The 15379-nt window shown below is 49.4% G+C and overlaps 2 protein-coding genes across 10 annotated transcripts in view; one reads left to right on the top strand and one right to left on the bottom strand.

The window, feature by feature from the left end:
* RPL7A (ribosomal protein L7a) overlaps positions 1-15379 on the bottom strand; it is a 233057-nt gene that overhangs the window by 203014 nt on the left and 14664 nt on the right. The window lies entirely within an intron of this gene.
* TSC1 (TSC complex subunit 1) overlaps positions 2697-15379 on the top strand; it is a 34055-nt gene continuing 21372 nt past the window's right edge. For 3 of the 9 annotated variants that reach the window (XM_064171541.1, XM_064171549.1, XM_064171548.1), the window contains exons 1-5: positions 2932-3021; positions 11693-11755; positions 13192-13366; positions 14846-14949; positions 15144-15296. In XM_064171541.1, coding sequence (XP_064027611.1) covers positions 13261-13366; positions 14846-14949; positions 15144-15296 — 363 coding nt within the window. In that variant the 5' untranslated portion in view covers positions 2932-3021; positions 11693-11755; positions 13192-13260. Of the gene's footprint in view, positions 2876-2931; positions 3022-11692; positions 11756-13191; positions 13367-14845; positions 14950-15143; positions 15297-15379 lie in introns of those variants that run through there. The other 6 variants (XM_064171542.1, XM_064171544.1, XM_064171543.1 and 3 more) reach the window with 6 other exon arrangements.

Genomic DNA, 15379 nt, shown 5'->3' on the forward strand with positions numbered 1-15379 from the left:
CGTGGTGGATGTCCAGCAAGCTCCGCTTTGGATCTGAGGGCAGTTTGTGTGCAGTGCCATGAGCCCTTCCTACACATCACATGCTCCACTGCATGCTAAGTAAATAGATTATGAATTGTACAAGCCAGTAATAACAAACAAGCTAATTACAGCTCATCATGTCCATTCTAATGCAGTCGCCTTCCCTCTCCAATCTAGCTGCAAGCCCCTCCTGCAGCATCCATGTTTTCCTTTGTCAATTTGAATGTTACGGCAATTACCCAGTAAAATAACCCAGCTAATTGCTTCCAGCTCTTTTCTGAAGCTCATCCTAATTTCCACTCTTTTCTGTGGCAGATTAAATAAACATGTCTTCTGCACAGCAGGGGGAGGGGGGGGATAATAAAAATAATACCACCACTCAGTCCAGACTGTAATAAATATTAATTGCCATGCACAAGGCAGATTAAAAACATGCTGGCTCCAAGCAGCTCCATCTCCTCCACGAGCTGGCTGATCCTACTGCAGGTGCAGCCTGAAGGATCTCGGCCCTGAAGGGATGAGAGCTGTGAAAGATCACAAGTCAGAACTCAACTACCTGCAGGGAGGCTGTAGCCAGGTGGGGTTGGGCTTTGCTGCCAAGCAGCTAGGGACAGAACAAGGGGACACAGCCTCAAGTTGTGCCAGGGCAGGTCTACGCTGGATGTTGTTAGGAAGTTGTTGTCAGAGAGAGTGATTGGCATTGGAATGGGCTGCCCAGGGAGGTGGTGGAGTTGCTGTGGCTGGAGGTGGTGGAGCCAAGCCTGGCTGGGGCACTTAGTGCCATGGTCTGGGTGGTTGGACAGGGCTAGGGGATAGGCTGGACCAGATAAGCTTGGAGCTCTCTTCCAACCTGGCTGACTCTATCATTCAATGCTTCTCAGATTGAGGTCCTCATCTGCTTTTATTTTGTCTTGTGTTAAACCCAGCCGTGTGCCCTTGTGGCCAAGAGACCAAACAATACTCTGGGGTGCATTAAGAACGTGGCCAGCAGGTCAAGGGAGGTTCTTCTGCCCCTCTCCTCTGCCCTAGGGAGGCAGCACCTGGAGTACTGGGTCCAGTTCTGGGCTCCTCAGCTCAGGAGTGACAGGGAGTTCCCTGGAGTCCAGGGAGGATCATAAAGATGGTTGTTATGGGCCTGGAGCAGCTGTGTGAGGAGGAAAGGCTGAGAGCCCTGGGGCTGGTTCGCCTGCAGAAGAGCAGCCCCAGAGGGGATGTGAGCAATGCTACAGGGTGGGGAGCAAAAGGATGGGGCTGAGCTCTTTCCAGCGGTGCCCAGGGACCACCACTCTGTGGCATGCTTTGTGTCCCATCCTTGCCCAGGGACCACCACTCTGTGGCATGCTTTGTGTCCCATCCTTGCTCAGGGACCACCACTCTGTGGCATGCTTTGTGTCCCATCCTTGCCCAGGGACCACCACTCTGTGGCATGCTTTGTGTCCCATCCTTGCCCAGGGACCACCACTCTGTGGCATGCTTTGTGTCCCATCCTTGCCCAGGGACCACCACTCTGTGGCATGCTTTGTGTCCCATCCTTGCCCAGGGACCACCACTCTGTGGCATGCTTTGTGTCCCATCCTTGCTCAGGGACCACCACTCTGTGGCATGCTTTGTGTCCCATCCTTGCCCAGGGACCACCACTCTGTGGCATGCTTTGTGTCCCATCCTTGCCGTTGAAGTTCAGAGAAAAAAAAAGGTCTTTGTCCGTGCTTTGTAGGAAGTGCTTCAGGGCCCCAGACTGGCAGAATCAGCATCCAGTGAGTCAAAAAGCAGATCGGATTCTGGGAGCCTGCCTTAAGCACCCCGGCAGGACTCCTGCAGTCAGCACACACGGAGGCACTCCAGGGAGCTTCTTCACGGAATCACAGGGTGAAACAGGCTGGAAGAGACCTCCAGGATCATCGAGTCCAAACTAATCACCTAACCAGGCTCATTAACTAACCCCTGGCACTAAGCGTCTCAGGCAGCCTCCTCTTAAACACCCCCAGGGATGGGCACTCCACCACCTCCCCGGGCAGCCCATTCCAGTGCCAAACGCTCTTTCCGTGAGGAATTCCTTCCTAATGTCCAGGCTGAACCTGCCCTGGCACAGCTGGAGGCTGTGTCCTGTTGTGTCCCTGGGTGCCTGGCACATTTGGGCGCTAAATCCCCACGTTCGGGCAAGCTCCCGGAGCCAGGATGCCCAGCGCGGGCCACGGAGCTGCCAACCTGCCCCGAGGGACAGCGGACGGGAGGCGACGGTCGCGATGCACAGCCCGGGCTGCGCTGCCGGCTCGGGGGCAGCGGGCGGAAGAGAGAAGCTCGAAAGCCCCAGCACAGGTCCCTCTGCAGCGGGGACCGAGCACCGGGAGCAGCACCGCCGCGACCACCCCTCGGAGCTCCGCCGCCCCTCAGGCCGGGCCTTGTTTATCGCCCGCGACGGTCGCGACCCACAGCCCGGACTCGGCTACTGGCTCGGGGGCAGCGGGAGGACGACAAAGAGGCTGGAAAGCGCCGGCACAGGTCCCTTGCCAGCGGGGAGCAGGGGCAGCACCGCCGCACCCACCCCGCCGGGCGCCGCCGCCCCCCAGGCCGGGCCTTGTTTACCGCCCGCGGCCCCCCCCCCCCCCCCGTGACGTCAGCGCCGCCCGGGGCCGCTTCGGCACCGCCCCCAGGATCACGCGACCTGCTGGGCCGCATCGCACCGCCACCGAGACACCTCCGCCGCGGCACAGCGGGTGGGAGCGGCGGCCCGCACCTCCCCCCTGCCAAGCCCTGCTACCCCCTATGGAGAGAAAGGTCCTTAAAGAGGGAAGAGATGAACGGGGCGGTGAGGTGCTGGCGCGGCGTCGGGCGAGAGGGGGGGCGAGCAGAAGAGGTGGGACTTGTTTGTGCGGCGGAGGGATTCAGGGGGAGAAGCGGCCTGTGAATGGGAGGGGGAGGGGGAGGCAGGGCCAAGATGGCGGCGCCCTGTGGGCTAGCGGAGCCCTGAGTGGTAAACAGCTGAGGGGAGGAGAAGGAGAGGTGAGTGCGCTGGGCCTCCTCCTTCCTCCCCCAGCGGGCCGACGAGCGGGGGCAGCCGGGGAGGAGGACGCAGAGAAGGAGACAGAGAGCAGAGCGGGGAGGCAGGGAGAAAGGGCTCGGGGAGGAGGCGGCAGGAGAAAGGGAAGGGGCCGGGGGGATGGGGAAGGCGAGAGGGTAAAGCCTGCTGGGGGGCTGCATGTTCCCTCCTCTGTCTCCTTTCCTTCCTCCCTGCCAAAACTCCGTCTTGGCCTCTCCCCACTGCGCTGCCGTGGGGCTCCGTGAGGGGAGGTGTCCGGGAGCGCTGCCCCCCTCACGGCGCCCCCCCAGCACCCCGCACCCCTCTGTAGCCTTGCGCGGGGAACGGAGAGAGGTTCACACACACACAAAGTCCTGCCCGGGACGCGACAGCCCTTGCCCTGTCTCGGCGAGCTGCCGGGGAGGTGCCCTGGGCCGGGGTGGGACGTGGGAGCAGCTGTTGGGAGCCCTTTCGGTGAGGCAGGGCTGCTCTGGTCGCTTGCTGCTGGGTCGGTGCCGGCAGCTCTGGATGCTCTTTGCTGCTGCGAGAAAGCATTTTGCTTCCTGCTAGGGCAGGGAGCTCGCAGGGCTGCCGCTCCGGAGTTCGCAGCCTTTGTTAGCCCTGGATGCGGCTCAGCCCTTGCTTTGGCAGTGCAGTCGCTGCCTCTCTCCTCGCTGTTTGTTGTCTTTGTTAAACGAGGCTTCTACAGGGCAGGCAGCGAAAGGAAGAACTTGCCTTGCAGGAGCAGTTGGTTCCCAACCCATGGCAGTGACACAGAGACCGAGACCAGGTTTTGTGTGCAGAGCTCGATTCCAGAGCTGCTGTTTCCCAGAGAACCTTCCATGCAGAAGTTGTTCATTCCTTCCCCTCCTCTGGCCCTGTAGCTTCCCGATGTAAACTCCTGTGGCAAGTCGTTAGGGATCCCTCACCATTAAAGCACTGCCCAAGCGATGCCGTTAGGTGGAAAGATTTCCTCTTCAGTTTACATGTGTGAACAACTGGAAGCTGAGTCTTGGAGAACTCAGGAAGTTTGAGTAGCGCAGGCAGGGGGGAAATGCAGGCTCTGACTGCAGCTGAGTTGCCTTTGCTAGGCAGCGGTGAGGTCCTGTGCTTGTCAGAGACAGCTGCACCAGGTCTGAGCTTAAAATCCTTTACTGGAAGCTGAATCTTGGAGAACTCAGGAAGTTTTAGTAGCACAAGCAGGGGGAAATGCAGACTCTGACTGCAGCTGAGTTGCCTTTGCTAGGCAGCAGTCAGGTCCTGTGCTTGTCAGAGACAGCTGCACCAGGTCTGAGCTTAAAATCACCAGCTTAAAGTCCTTTACTGGAAGATGAATCTTGGAGAACTCAGGAAGTTTTAGTAGCACAAGCAGGGGGAAATGCAGACTCTGACTGCAGCTGAGTTGCCTTTGCTAGGCAGCAGTCAGGTCCTGTGCTTGTCAGAGGCAGCTGCACCAAGTTTGAGCTTAAAATCACCAGCTTAAAGTCCTTTACTCAGGGAAACACTCCTTTTGGTTTGTTTTTGTTAGTGTGAGCTGGGCTTTCTAACAGCCTTGTCAGCCCAGCACTAAACTGCCTTTCTGGGGAGCTGCAGAGACTTACTCAGATGGAAATACAGTCAGAATATCTAATGTGTCATGAGATAAGCTTTAATTAAAATGATTTTATCTTTGGCTGGGTTTCATCTCTGCTCCTTAACTCTTTGTTAGTCGAGAACTTCTGGTGACTAATAAAAAGTAGCCTTATTAAAGGGTTCCCACAAGAGCTGTGCTGTCCCCTTGCAGATGTTTTGGTGTTTGAGCAAAACTTTAGCGACTGTTTGTAGGGTGAGATGAATGCTGGCCCTGTTTGAGAGCTGGACTGCTGGGCTGCTGATGTGCCAAACACCTCTTATCAGGCTGGTAATGTGATCACCAGAGCCAGGCTTTGTCAGAACTAAGCAGCCTATCACACACGTGCAGGCACACACACATGCACAAATGCATGTATTTGCAACAGATACCTTCTGCAATAAGCAAATCAAACACCCAGAGCCCTTTTTTATGGTGGAGCAGGGGAGGGGGCCCAGATTTTATGGTAGGTAACAGACAGGTGTGAGATTTTTTTTCTTGGTTTTGGTTTTTTCTTTCTTAGAGCTTGGGATTTTGATCCTGCTGTGTAGCTGCTCTGTTTTCATGTAGTTTAATACACATGATCTGGACAAGACAAGGTCTTCAAGAAAAGACTGGATGAGGCACTTGGTGCCATGGTCTAGATGACTGGATAGGGCTGGGTGATAGGTTGGACTGGATGATCTTGGAGGTCTCTTCCAACCTGGTTGATTCTATGATTCTAAGTAAGATCATTTCCCCTGTTAGCTTGAGCTTTTCATTGAGCAGCACAGAGCTTCTTGCTGTGGTGAGCTGCTATCACTTTCCTGGCTATTACTCTTTTTTTTGGCTTTAATTTAGTAAAGTTCCACTTCACATTGGGTGTTGTTCTGTTTAATGCCTGCTTTAATTCTCAGAGCAGTTAAAAGGAGTACACCAGCTAGCTCAGGGTGATTTGAACAGGCTTTTTTGGCTTTAGTTTGGTAATGTTCCACTTCACATTGGGTGTTGTTCTGTTTAATGCCTGCTTTAATTCTCAGAGCAGTTAAAAGGAGTACACCAGATAATCACCAGGTGATTTGAACAGTTATCAACTTGCAACTGAACTATTTGAATATCTTTAAAAGTTTCTCTTGGTGGCAAAAAAAAGTCCAAACCAAAACCAGTGTTGCAGAGGTTCAGGCATCCTTTTGGCACTGTCAAGCCAAGAGCTCTCTGTTTGCTTGTTCATAGCCTTAAAAACATTCCTCAGGTGAACTTACTTCCCTTGTGAACTCTTAATTAAATTGATACAGCAGCCCAGTGGTGGTTCTTACTTAATTATTTACTCTTAATACCTGCCTTTGTGTAGAAGGACGTGAAATAATCCCCTTTTCAGGTCAGTAACTGGCTTCCAGCATGGCTTCTGCCAAAGGGTTAGGTGTCAGCCCTGCCACCTTTGGGCTGTTTTTTCTCCCCCGTGCGTTGCTTTCTAAAGAGTTTTGCCTCTGACAGAAGTTTGATGGGTAGCAATTAGCAGAGTGTGGCAGCACAGAGTGGTTTCAAAAGGATCTTTAAAAATTGCTGAATGTGATTCTCTCTCTTTGTTCGGGGTTGTTGGGGCTTTGTGTGCTTCCCGTTCCTGTGCCAGTAACAAAGTACAGGAGAATGTCTGTAGTATTGAGTTAGATCTACAAATAATTAGGAATGAGGTCTTGCATCAGATCCTAAAATAGAGAGGAAAATGGGGATTGCTGGAAGCAGACACCTTCACTCTTTAGAAATGAATGAATAAATGGAGTTGTGCTGCCGGTTGTAATACGTTGAACTGAGGTTTAAAGTGGTTTAGAGTAGTTACGTCTGGGTGGTGAAAAAGAGAATCGTCAGCTGCTTACTGTCCTCTTGCCACCAGTGTTTTTTATCCCTGCTGTCACTTTTCATTCATTGCTTGTGCCACTTCTCAAATGGCAACGTTTAATTTACCTGTGAAGGGAATTAATAGTGAGCATTAATAGGAGATAGAAAGCAGGCTTGGATTCCTGCCTGTTTGGGCACAGAGTGAGGCACAACAAACATTTCAAAGAGCTGAGCTAGGGAGGGCTGCTGCTTTGTCAGTCTGAATTTTGCTTTGAAAACAATGCTGTAAAATTCTTCTGTCCTCATTCATGGCCTCTGCCCGTGCAGCACCTGAGTAGAAACGAGGTGGAAAAGTATAAGTCTTGAGGTCTGAGTTTGTTGCTGTCATCGGTGGTTTTGTGTTGCTGAAATCCTCATCTTCTCTTGGAGGGGAAATAATGACATTTGCTGGCATCCCCCAGATTTAAGTTGTGATTAATGGAGAGAAATGATGTTGATCCTCAACACACCACCTCTCAGAATTGCTGCTGGGGTCTGCATTTCTCTGTTCCAGCAAATGCTAAGGAGGTTCTGGGAGGAGTGTGTGTGGAGTGTGTCCCCCTCCACCTCTCACAGAAGCATAACTGGCACTACCAGCTGCTTTATCATTTGGCTTGAGATAAAAATACACTGAACAGAACATCTTCTCTTGACAGAAATACGTACAGAAGTCCTAATCCTCTCAAATATTCCTCTGTCTCTTTATTTAGCCTTTTCCAATGAATATTTTTGCAGCCTTTCTCTTTGCCTTGAGTTTGTAACTTAACTGTGATGTGGCTAAATTAGCTACTGAAATCTATCTATATATATTACATTAAATTGGTTCTTGGCTCATTTGCTTCTCTGTTTTCTCCTGTAAGCTGACTCCAGATTTGTGTTGATGCTTAGAATTAATATCTTTTATTAAAATGTGACTTTTTAAAAGCTCCTGAATCTGAGAATGGGAAGTTTGCATCTTCCAGTGAGATGAAAATGTTGGATTTTAACAGATACTTGGACAGATTGATTTCACTTTCTACTATCCAGTGCCTTGGGTCTTTCATATAGAACTGATTTTAAGTATTAGTGACTCAACGCACAGGCTAAAATTCCTGTGTGTGTTTTAGTCCTGTCAATTCCAAGTGCAGCTGCAGGGATGTGGAAGCCCTTCTAAGAGGGGAATGGTTGCAATAGGTAGAGATGGAAGCAGGGCAGACATTTCATCTTGCCTACTTTGTATTTGAGAAGAAAGACCTGCTGGTGGTAGGATACTGTGAAGATTTCAGGGAGGTGTGTTCAGCTCAGATATATCAATGCCAGATAGGCAATACAGTGGCATTCAGAGGATGTTCTGGCTGTTGTACAAAGTACTGGCATCTCCCCAGCCCGGCCTGTGTTCCTTACCTACCTCCTTTGCAAACTGCTGGTGGGTCTGGGTCATAAATCACACTGGCACTGCGGGCCCTGGGCACTGTGCCTCATCTAGCAGAACGCAGCGGTTGCTGCTTGGAGCTGACAGCCTGTTGCTGTGAACTGGTTACTCAGCTCTCTTTGCTTAAAGGCAGAGAGGCTGTTGCTTGAATTGCCTGCTTCCTTCATTGCTGTTGGACACTATAGATTGAAAATGATTAGAGGAACTCAGTTTTAGGGGTTTGAATCTGTTCCTCACAAATGACCTTTTACAAGAGATCTTGCACTGAGAACATGTGTGTCCAGTTCTGCAGCCCCCAACAAAAGAAGGACAAGGAACCAATAGAGTAGGTTCAGAGGATGCCACAAAGGTTGTCAGAGGGTTGAAGCACCTCAGTTGGTGTTGTTCAGCCTGGAGAAGGCAAGGCTCCAGAGACACCTTAGAGCAGCCTTCCAGCACCTGAAGGGGGCTACAGGAGAGCTGGAAAGGAACTTGTTACAAAGCTGTATAGTGTCAGGACAAGGGGCAGTGGCTTCAGATTGAAAGAAGCTAAATTTAGATGAGACATTACAAGAAATTCTTCCCCATGAGAGTGGTGAGGCACTGGAACAGATTGCCCAGTGAAACTGGGGAGACTCCAAGCCTGGCAGTGTTCAAAACCATGTTGGATAGGGCCTTGAGCAACCGGGTCTGGAAGGAGGTGTCCCTGTCTGCGGCAGAGGGTTTGGAACTAGATGATCTTTGAGGTCCCTTCCAGCTCAAAGTAGTCTGTGATTCTGTGATTTGCTTTCTTCTGCTGTGCCTGTTTGCGTGGAGCAAGCTGACAACATAACGTTGGTGTTTATGTTACTTCACCAGATAAACTTCACACCCTGTCAAGTACCTGTGTGTAATGTTGTCCTGGGTTTTTAAGACATGGCTGGAGGCTTGGACTCAAAGACCTTCCTGAGTCCCTTCCAACCCCTAGCATCCTGTGGTCTTGTGAAATCCTTCTATGAATATTTTAAATGCAGGCTTTTGGAGAGGAGATGGCCCCACTTGATATGAAGTACTTCAGTGCACGGTCTGCTGATGGACAAGTTGATTTAAACTGTGCCTGGATTTATTGGCACAAGGTCACCTGAACCATCTGTTTTAGTCCAGGGAACTTGGGAAATTATTAGTTACTTATCTGTATAGTTATTGGCAGCTCCATTTGTGTTATCAGCCTTGCTTTTATCTGATGTTTGTGTGTGCCATCAGGCCAGCAGCATAAAGTTTGAAATGCTCTTACCTGCTGAACATTTCAAGTGATTTTTTTCCCAGCTGCCTGCAAGTGTATCACAGAAGCATGGAATGGTAGGGGCTGAAAGGGACCTCTGGAATCAAATCCAACCTCCCTGCCAAGGCAGGGTCAGCTAGAGAAGCTCACACAGGAACACATCCAGGTGGGCTTTGAATGTCTCTGGAGAATTAAGACTCCACCACCTCTGGGTAGACTGCTCCAGGGCTCTGTCACCCTTAAATTCCTCCTCATGTTTATATGGAACTTTTCTGTTCAAGTTGAACCTGACTTCCAGAGCTCACATGGAGTGCCTCCAAAGGCCTGTTTCTTGGTTTCACATGCTGTAGTTTTTCCTCTGGCAATATCAGAATTAATGAAACTTGTTGTTGAGGTTTTTACTGATGTGATAAAGATGTGGTCCAAGTATAACAGTATTACTAGAGGAAAGTAATAATAAAAACATTCTTTTCACTCTGGGGAAGGGTGAGGAGCAAAAGAAAAGAGAATTGACAAGTCCTTTATCTGGTAAAAAAAACCCAGAGACCAGTGTTCACGCTGCTTTAATTCCCAAAACAGGTTTTGCTTGCAGAGGGTTTGGGGGTGTGGTCGTGGATCTCTTTTGTTAACAAGACTTTAAACAACTGTTTCATGTTGCTTAGGAAGCTGCTGGATCTATTGCTTAACCAGAGCTGAGACTCTGTCCTGCACCTACATCAGCAAACCCTTTATGGTCTTGGAGGTGGCGTTCTCAGAAAGGAAGGCTGAGGTGCTTTGTGGGAAGCTGTTGCCCCATCCAGGCTTGTGCATCTGTTCTGAGCATTCTCAAAGTAATTGTGATTTACTACACTAAATCATACAGTGGTTACCAGAAACTAAAAAAAAGGCAGCATGCTCCTGAAAATGAGGAAGAAAGTGAAAGGCTGACTCCAGAGGTGCATGGATGAGTGGCTTTAAACTGTTTTGTGAGGATGGTGGTGTCAGTCTTTGAGCTTTGCTTGTCTTCTGAACAGCAAGCTCTTCGAAGAAGTTGAAGCTTGGAAACCTGAACAATGTAGAGGGAACCCCCTGCACACACACAAAAAAACCCACAAACGACAAACCTAAACCAGAGCCCCAAACCACAACAAATCCCAGCTCTAATCTCCTTGGAAAACCGAGACCTGTTCTGGTTTTGAGGAAAACTCAAGTCTTTTCCCACCCTCCAAGTTTCTATTCTGTTACCTTTAGTTGAAAGCCTTACACCAGTAGCCAGGTTTAAATCTGCAGGTTTTGAAGTCTGCTCAGCACAGGACTTGAGAAGAAATAGCATTTAAGTGTGAAACACTTCAGTTAGCAGCCTCTGCTGAACTGAGCTTTGAACTCCTCAGCTCTGCAACTGTGACCATTGACAACCGAGTGTGGGGATGTTTTTGGGTCTTCTGAAGGGTGCTTTTTTGAGCTCTAGAGATTGTGGCTGCTGACATGCCTGTTGTGAGCATAGAGCCATATTATCACCTCTGAATTTGCAATCAGTGCCAGATTAAGTAAGGTGATGTCTTGTGGCCCTAATAAAAGTGACCTTGGGCAGTTCTGCAACCGCAGAGTGCTGTGTTGCAAATGACAAAGTTTACTGGTAGACAGGTTAACTCCTGCTGTCCAGTAACACTGTTAAAGAGGAGTCTGCAGAGAAGTAATATGTGTGGGAGCAATTACAGCATTGGGATTTAAAAGAGAGCATTGATATATGGTCCTTGGCTAATGTCTAATGATGGTTTGACTAGAATCCAAAGACAGGCAATTAGAGTAATTATTCTAGGTTCAGAATTTGGTAGAATAAGAGAAAAACTTCTTTGTGTGCCAGATTTTACCTCCCATAAATAAGACTTGAGCAGCTTATGAAGGTTCACAATACAAAATTAGTCCTGTGGAAGCTAATTTGAGACATTGCACAGCTCAGCCTGTGGAGAGTTCTGGAAAGGGCAACTGTGCAACACCTTTTCATGGAGTCATAGAATGCTTTGGGTTGGAAGGGATCATCCAATTCTGACGTGCTGCCATGGGCAGGGGCACCTTCCACTAGATCAGGTTGCTCAAGGGCCCATCCAGCCTGGCTTTGAACACTTCCAGGCTTGGAACCTCCACAAGTTCTGTGGGCAGCCTGTTCCAGTGCCTCACCACCCTGATGGGGAAGAATTTCCTCCTAGTATCTCAGCTGCTTCCAGTCTGAAACTGTTACACCTTGTCCTAGCACCACATGTCTCTGTCACAAGTTCCTCTCCAGCTGTCCTGTAGCCCCCTTCAGGTACTGGAAGGCTTCTCTAAGGTGTCTCTGGATCCTTACCTTCTTCAGGCTGAACAACCCCAGCTCTCTTAGCCTGTATTCATAGAAGAGGTGCTTCAGCCCTCTGATCACCTCCATGGCCTCCAGTGGCTGACTTTCTTCCTGCAGGAGGTCCATAGCTATTCTTAGTGAAGAGCTCAATGCTGTTCTGAATATCCAGGGTTTGATAAGGAATAAATGGTGCCTTTTGTTAACCTCTTCTTGCTTTTCTTTGTTAGTGATCATGAAAGGTGTGTGGCTGGCAGCACTGCAGACAGAAGCTCAGCTCGTCCACAGAACAGGTGCTGTATACACAACTGCAGTAAGAAACATCTTGTGTGTAAACTTGGTCTTGCTTTCCATGGAGGGAGAGAAAAATGTGTGCTAGCTGGAAGGAGGAGGAAAGAAGAAACCCTTGCTAATGAGATGAGACGTGTTGTGAAGCCAGGTTCTCTCTGCCACTGGGAAAGGTTCAGTGTAGGATTCTTACAGATGAGAAAAGCTCTGCTTCATTTTGTGATAGGTTGTTGTGGTACCTGAATCCCTCCATTGCCAGGACAGAGGAGGAGGCCATCTCTAAAGCCTGACTGGCTTAGATTTAGTCCTGGGAGGCTCACCAGTTGTGTTATGTGCACACTGTTGCATTTCATCATCTCTGAGTTTCTGCACTGCAGGGTTTTCAGTCTGCTACTCAGAGATTACACAGTGAAAGCAAAGTCTGGTGTGCTGCTGAGCTTGTGGTTTAGTGCACACAGGGTGGCTGAGGAGCAGCAGCTGTAGTGAGTGACACTGAGTTTCCCAACAGCTGCAACTTGGCCACGCTGCAAGAATGATCCGAGGGCCTAGCGAGTTTGGGTTGTTCAGCCTGGAGAAAAGAAGGCTCCAGGGAGACCTTAGAGCTGCCTTCCAGGATTTGAAGTGGCCTGTAGGAGAGCTGGAAAGGGACTTGTTACAAAGGCCTGGAGTGACAGGATGAGGGGTGATGGCTTCAAACTGGGAGGAGCTGGATTTGAGTGAGGTGTGAGGAAGAAATTATTCCCCATGATGGGGGGGTGAGGCTCTGAAACAGGTTGCCCAGTGAAGCTGTGGAGGCTCCAAGCCTGACAATGTCCAAAGCCAGGTTGGATGGGGCCTTTAACAACCTGGTGTAGTAGGAGGCATCCCTGCAGCAGTGTTGGAACCAGATGATCTTTAAGGTCCTTTCCAACCCAAGCCAGTCTCTGGTTCTCTACATTAAAGCACAAATCTATTTGTATGCAGTAATGCAAAACCAAGGGCAGTGAATTTCTAATCTAGCCACAAGAGTGCAGGAGGCTCTTGGGATTTGGATTGTCTCCAGGGTGTGGACCACTGTGCAAGGCTGGATGAGGAATGGCTGCTGTGAGAAAGCACAAATGGAGTCGTTCCAGAGAGCTATTTGCATTTTATTCAAAACTTCAGTCTTAGCTGACTGACCTGGAGAACAAATTAGAAACCATATGGTAACAGAATACTCTGCCAGTCTCTCTGTGCCAGCCAGGGTCTTCTGCGAGGCAGATCAGTGTCTGTTTTAAGAAGATGGAGAAAACCTTGCTTGTAAGGCATGGGCTTCTTTTCTCTTCCAGCTTTAAGTGCAAACTCTAACCATCTCAGTGCTAAATGGGCAATACTGCAGGAAAGAAGTAGGGGAAGTGGTGAGAGATTTAAAGTTGAAAGAGAGAAAGGAAAGTTCATTGTTCTGTGCTGTCTTCTCTCCTAGTCTGGTAGAGAGGCACCAATGAGGAACTTCCTGAAGTTTTAACCTCCACATTCATGTCAGTACTGCATCATGGCACAGCAAGGAAATGTTGGTGAGCTCCTCTCAATGCTGGATTCTCCAATTCTGGGTGTCCTGGAAGACATAACAGCTGCATTCAAGGATAATCTCATCTGTGGTATGTATCCTTTGATGTCATTTGAGGGACGTTTTACACCAATCAAGGTAGAATAATGTGGGTTTGTTGAGGCAATTTGTTTGTTTTTTCCCCTATCAAACAGTCTGTGTTAATGCAGCTCGAAAGAAACTCTTGATATTTGGGTTTGAAATTGCTTTAAGGATCGTGGCTATTCATCAGCCCATTTTGCTTAATGGCCTCTTGGAAGGTCTGTTATGTAATTGTTCAAATTCTCTTAGCAAATGACTGCCTTTTCCTGGGGCACAACCTCAAGATGTGAGCTGATGAAACTTGCTTTGTCAAGTGTGTCTAGAAAGAATTAGGTGGGAATTAGTTGCCACACTGTGGGAGCTCGTGGGATTTTGTTCCTTCAAAAATAAACAACAACGACCAAAAAACCCCACCCTAAGCCAAACAGCAGTCAGTAAAGTGATTGCTGCAAGTGAGGCATCTCTGATGCCGATAGAGCCTGAGAGCACTGGCAGTGTCCTTGGCCCTGAGCTTGCTCTGCTTTTTCTGCTGAAGGGGGAGAATGTAAAGTTGTTCCTGAACTCTACCTCTACTGAGTAGTATCAGAGAATCCCAGGGAAGGGACCTCTGGAGATCATCCAGTCCAACCCCCTTGCTAAGGCAAGGCTACCCACAGCAGATTTCTCAGGATCAAAATGCCCAGATGGGTTTGGAATCTCTCCACTCAGAGGACTCTACAGCCTCTCTGGGCAGCCTGCTCCAGGGCTCCAGCACCCTCACACCAAAGAAGTTTCTCCTCCTCTTCAGGTGGAACCTCCTGGGTTCTGGTTTGTGCCCATTGCTCCTTGTCTTGTCACTGGGCACCACTGCGCAGGGGCTGGCCCCATTCTTTTGTCCCCCACCCTTTAGCTCTTGCTGAGCATTGATCAGATCCTCTTTGGAGTTGCTCTTCTCCAGGCTCAACAAACCCAGGGCTCTCAGCCTTTGCTCCTCACAGAGATGTTCCAAGCCACTCAGCATCTTGGTAGCCTCCACTAAAGCTGGAGTCTTTCTAGCAGTTCCCTGTCTCTCTTGAATTAAGATCATTGAGTCAACCCAACACCACCATGGCCACAGAGATCTCAAACACCTCCAGGGACGGTGACTCCGCCTCCCTGGGCAGCCTGTGCCAATCCCTGACCACTCTTGCAGCAAAGACAATTTTCCTAATCTCCAACCTAAACCTTCCTTGGCACAACGTGAGGCCACTTTCTCTCATTTTATCATCTGAGACCAGGGTGAAGAGCCCATCCCTCACCTCCCTCCACACTCCTTTCAGGGAGTTGTGGAGAGCAATGAGGTCTCCCTTGAGCCTCCTCTTTCTCCAGACTGAACAAGCCCCCAGCAGCTCCTCTCCAGCCCCTTCACCTCCCACAGCTGTGTAACAGTTGTTGCCAATCTGTGCAGTGTCTCTAACCAGCTCTCTGCTTCTCGTGTCTTGTTTCCCCCTTACTGTGGCCCTGCTGACAGACCGTGGGCCTATGCTGGTGAACAACCTGGTGGACTATTACCTGGAAACCAACTCTCAGCAGGCACTGCATATCCTGTCCACGCTGCAGGAGCCTCATGACAAGGTAAAAACATCTTGGGCAGACAGGCAAATTTTAGCCAGGAATTGAAGGAGCCTTTAAATAGCATCAGTTAAACTCTGTTCTTCCGTTCTGGGGTAGAATTCCCTTGTAGTGATGTAGTATCTCTGTAGTGAAGAGTTAAATTAAAACTACATTTATTTTTTTCCCCCCCACCACTCTGCAAAATCCTCTCCCAGCATCTACTGGACAAAATTAATGAATATATGGGCAAAGCTGCTACTCGTTTACCCACCCTCTCTCTGCTGGGACACGTCATTAGGCGACAACCATCATGGAAACATAAACTTTCTCAAGCACCTCTCCTCCTTTCATTGCTTAAATGTCTCAAGGTAAGAGCTGTCAGTGTTGTCCATAGCCTGCTTGCACACCTGGTGTAGACATACTTGTCATGCAAGGCAGTTCTTTTCTGTTC

Source organism: Pogoniulus pusillus, chromosome 35 (genome assembly GCF_015220805.1).
Source record: "Pogoniulus pusillus isolate bPogPus1 chromosome 35, bPogPus1.pri, whole genome shotgun sequence".
In the NCBI taxonomy this organism is placed as follows: Eukaryota; Metazoa; Chordata; class Aves; order Piciformes; family Lybiidae; genus Pogoniulus; species Pogoniulus pusillus.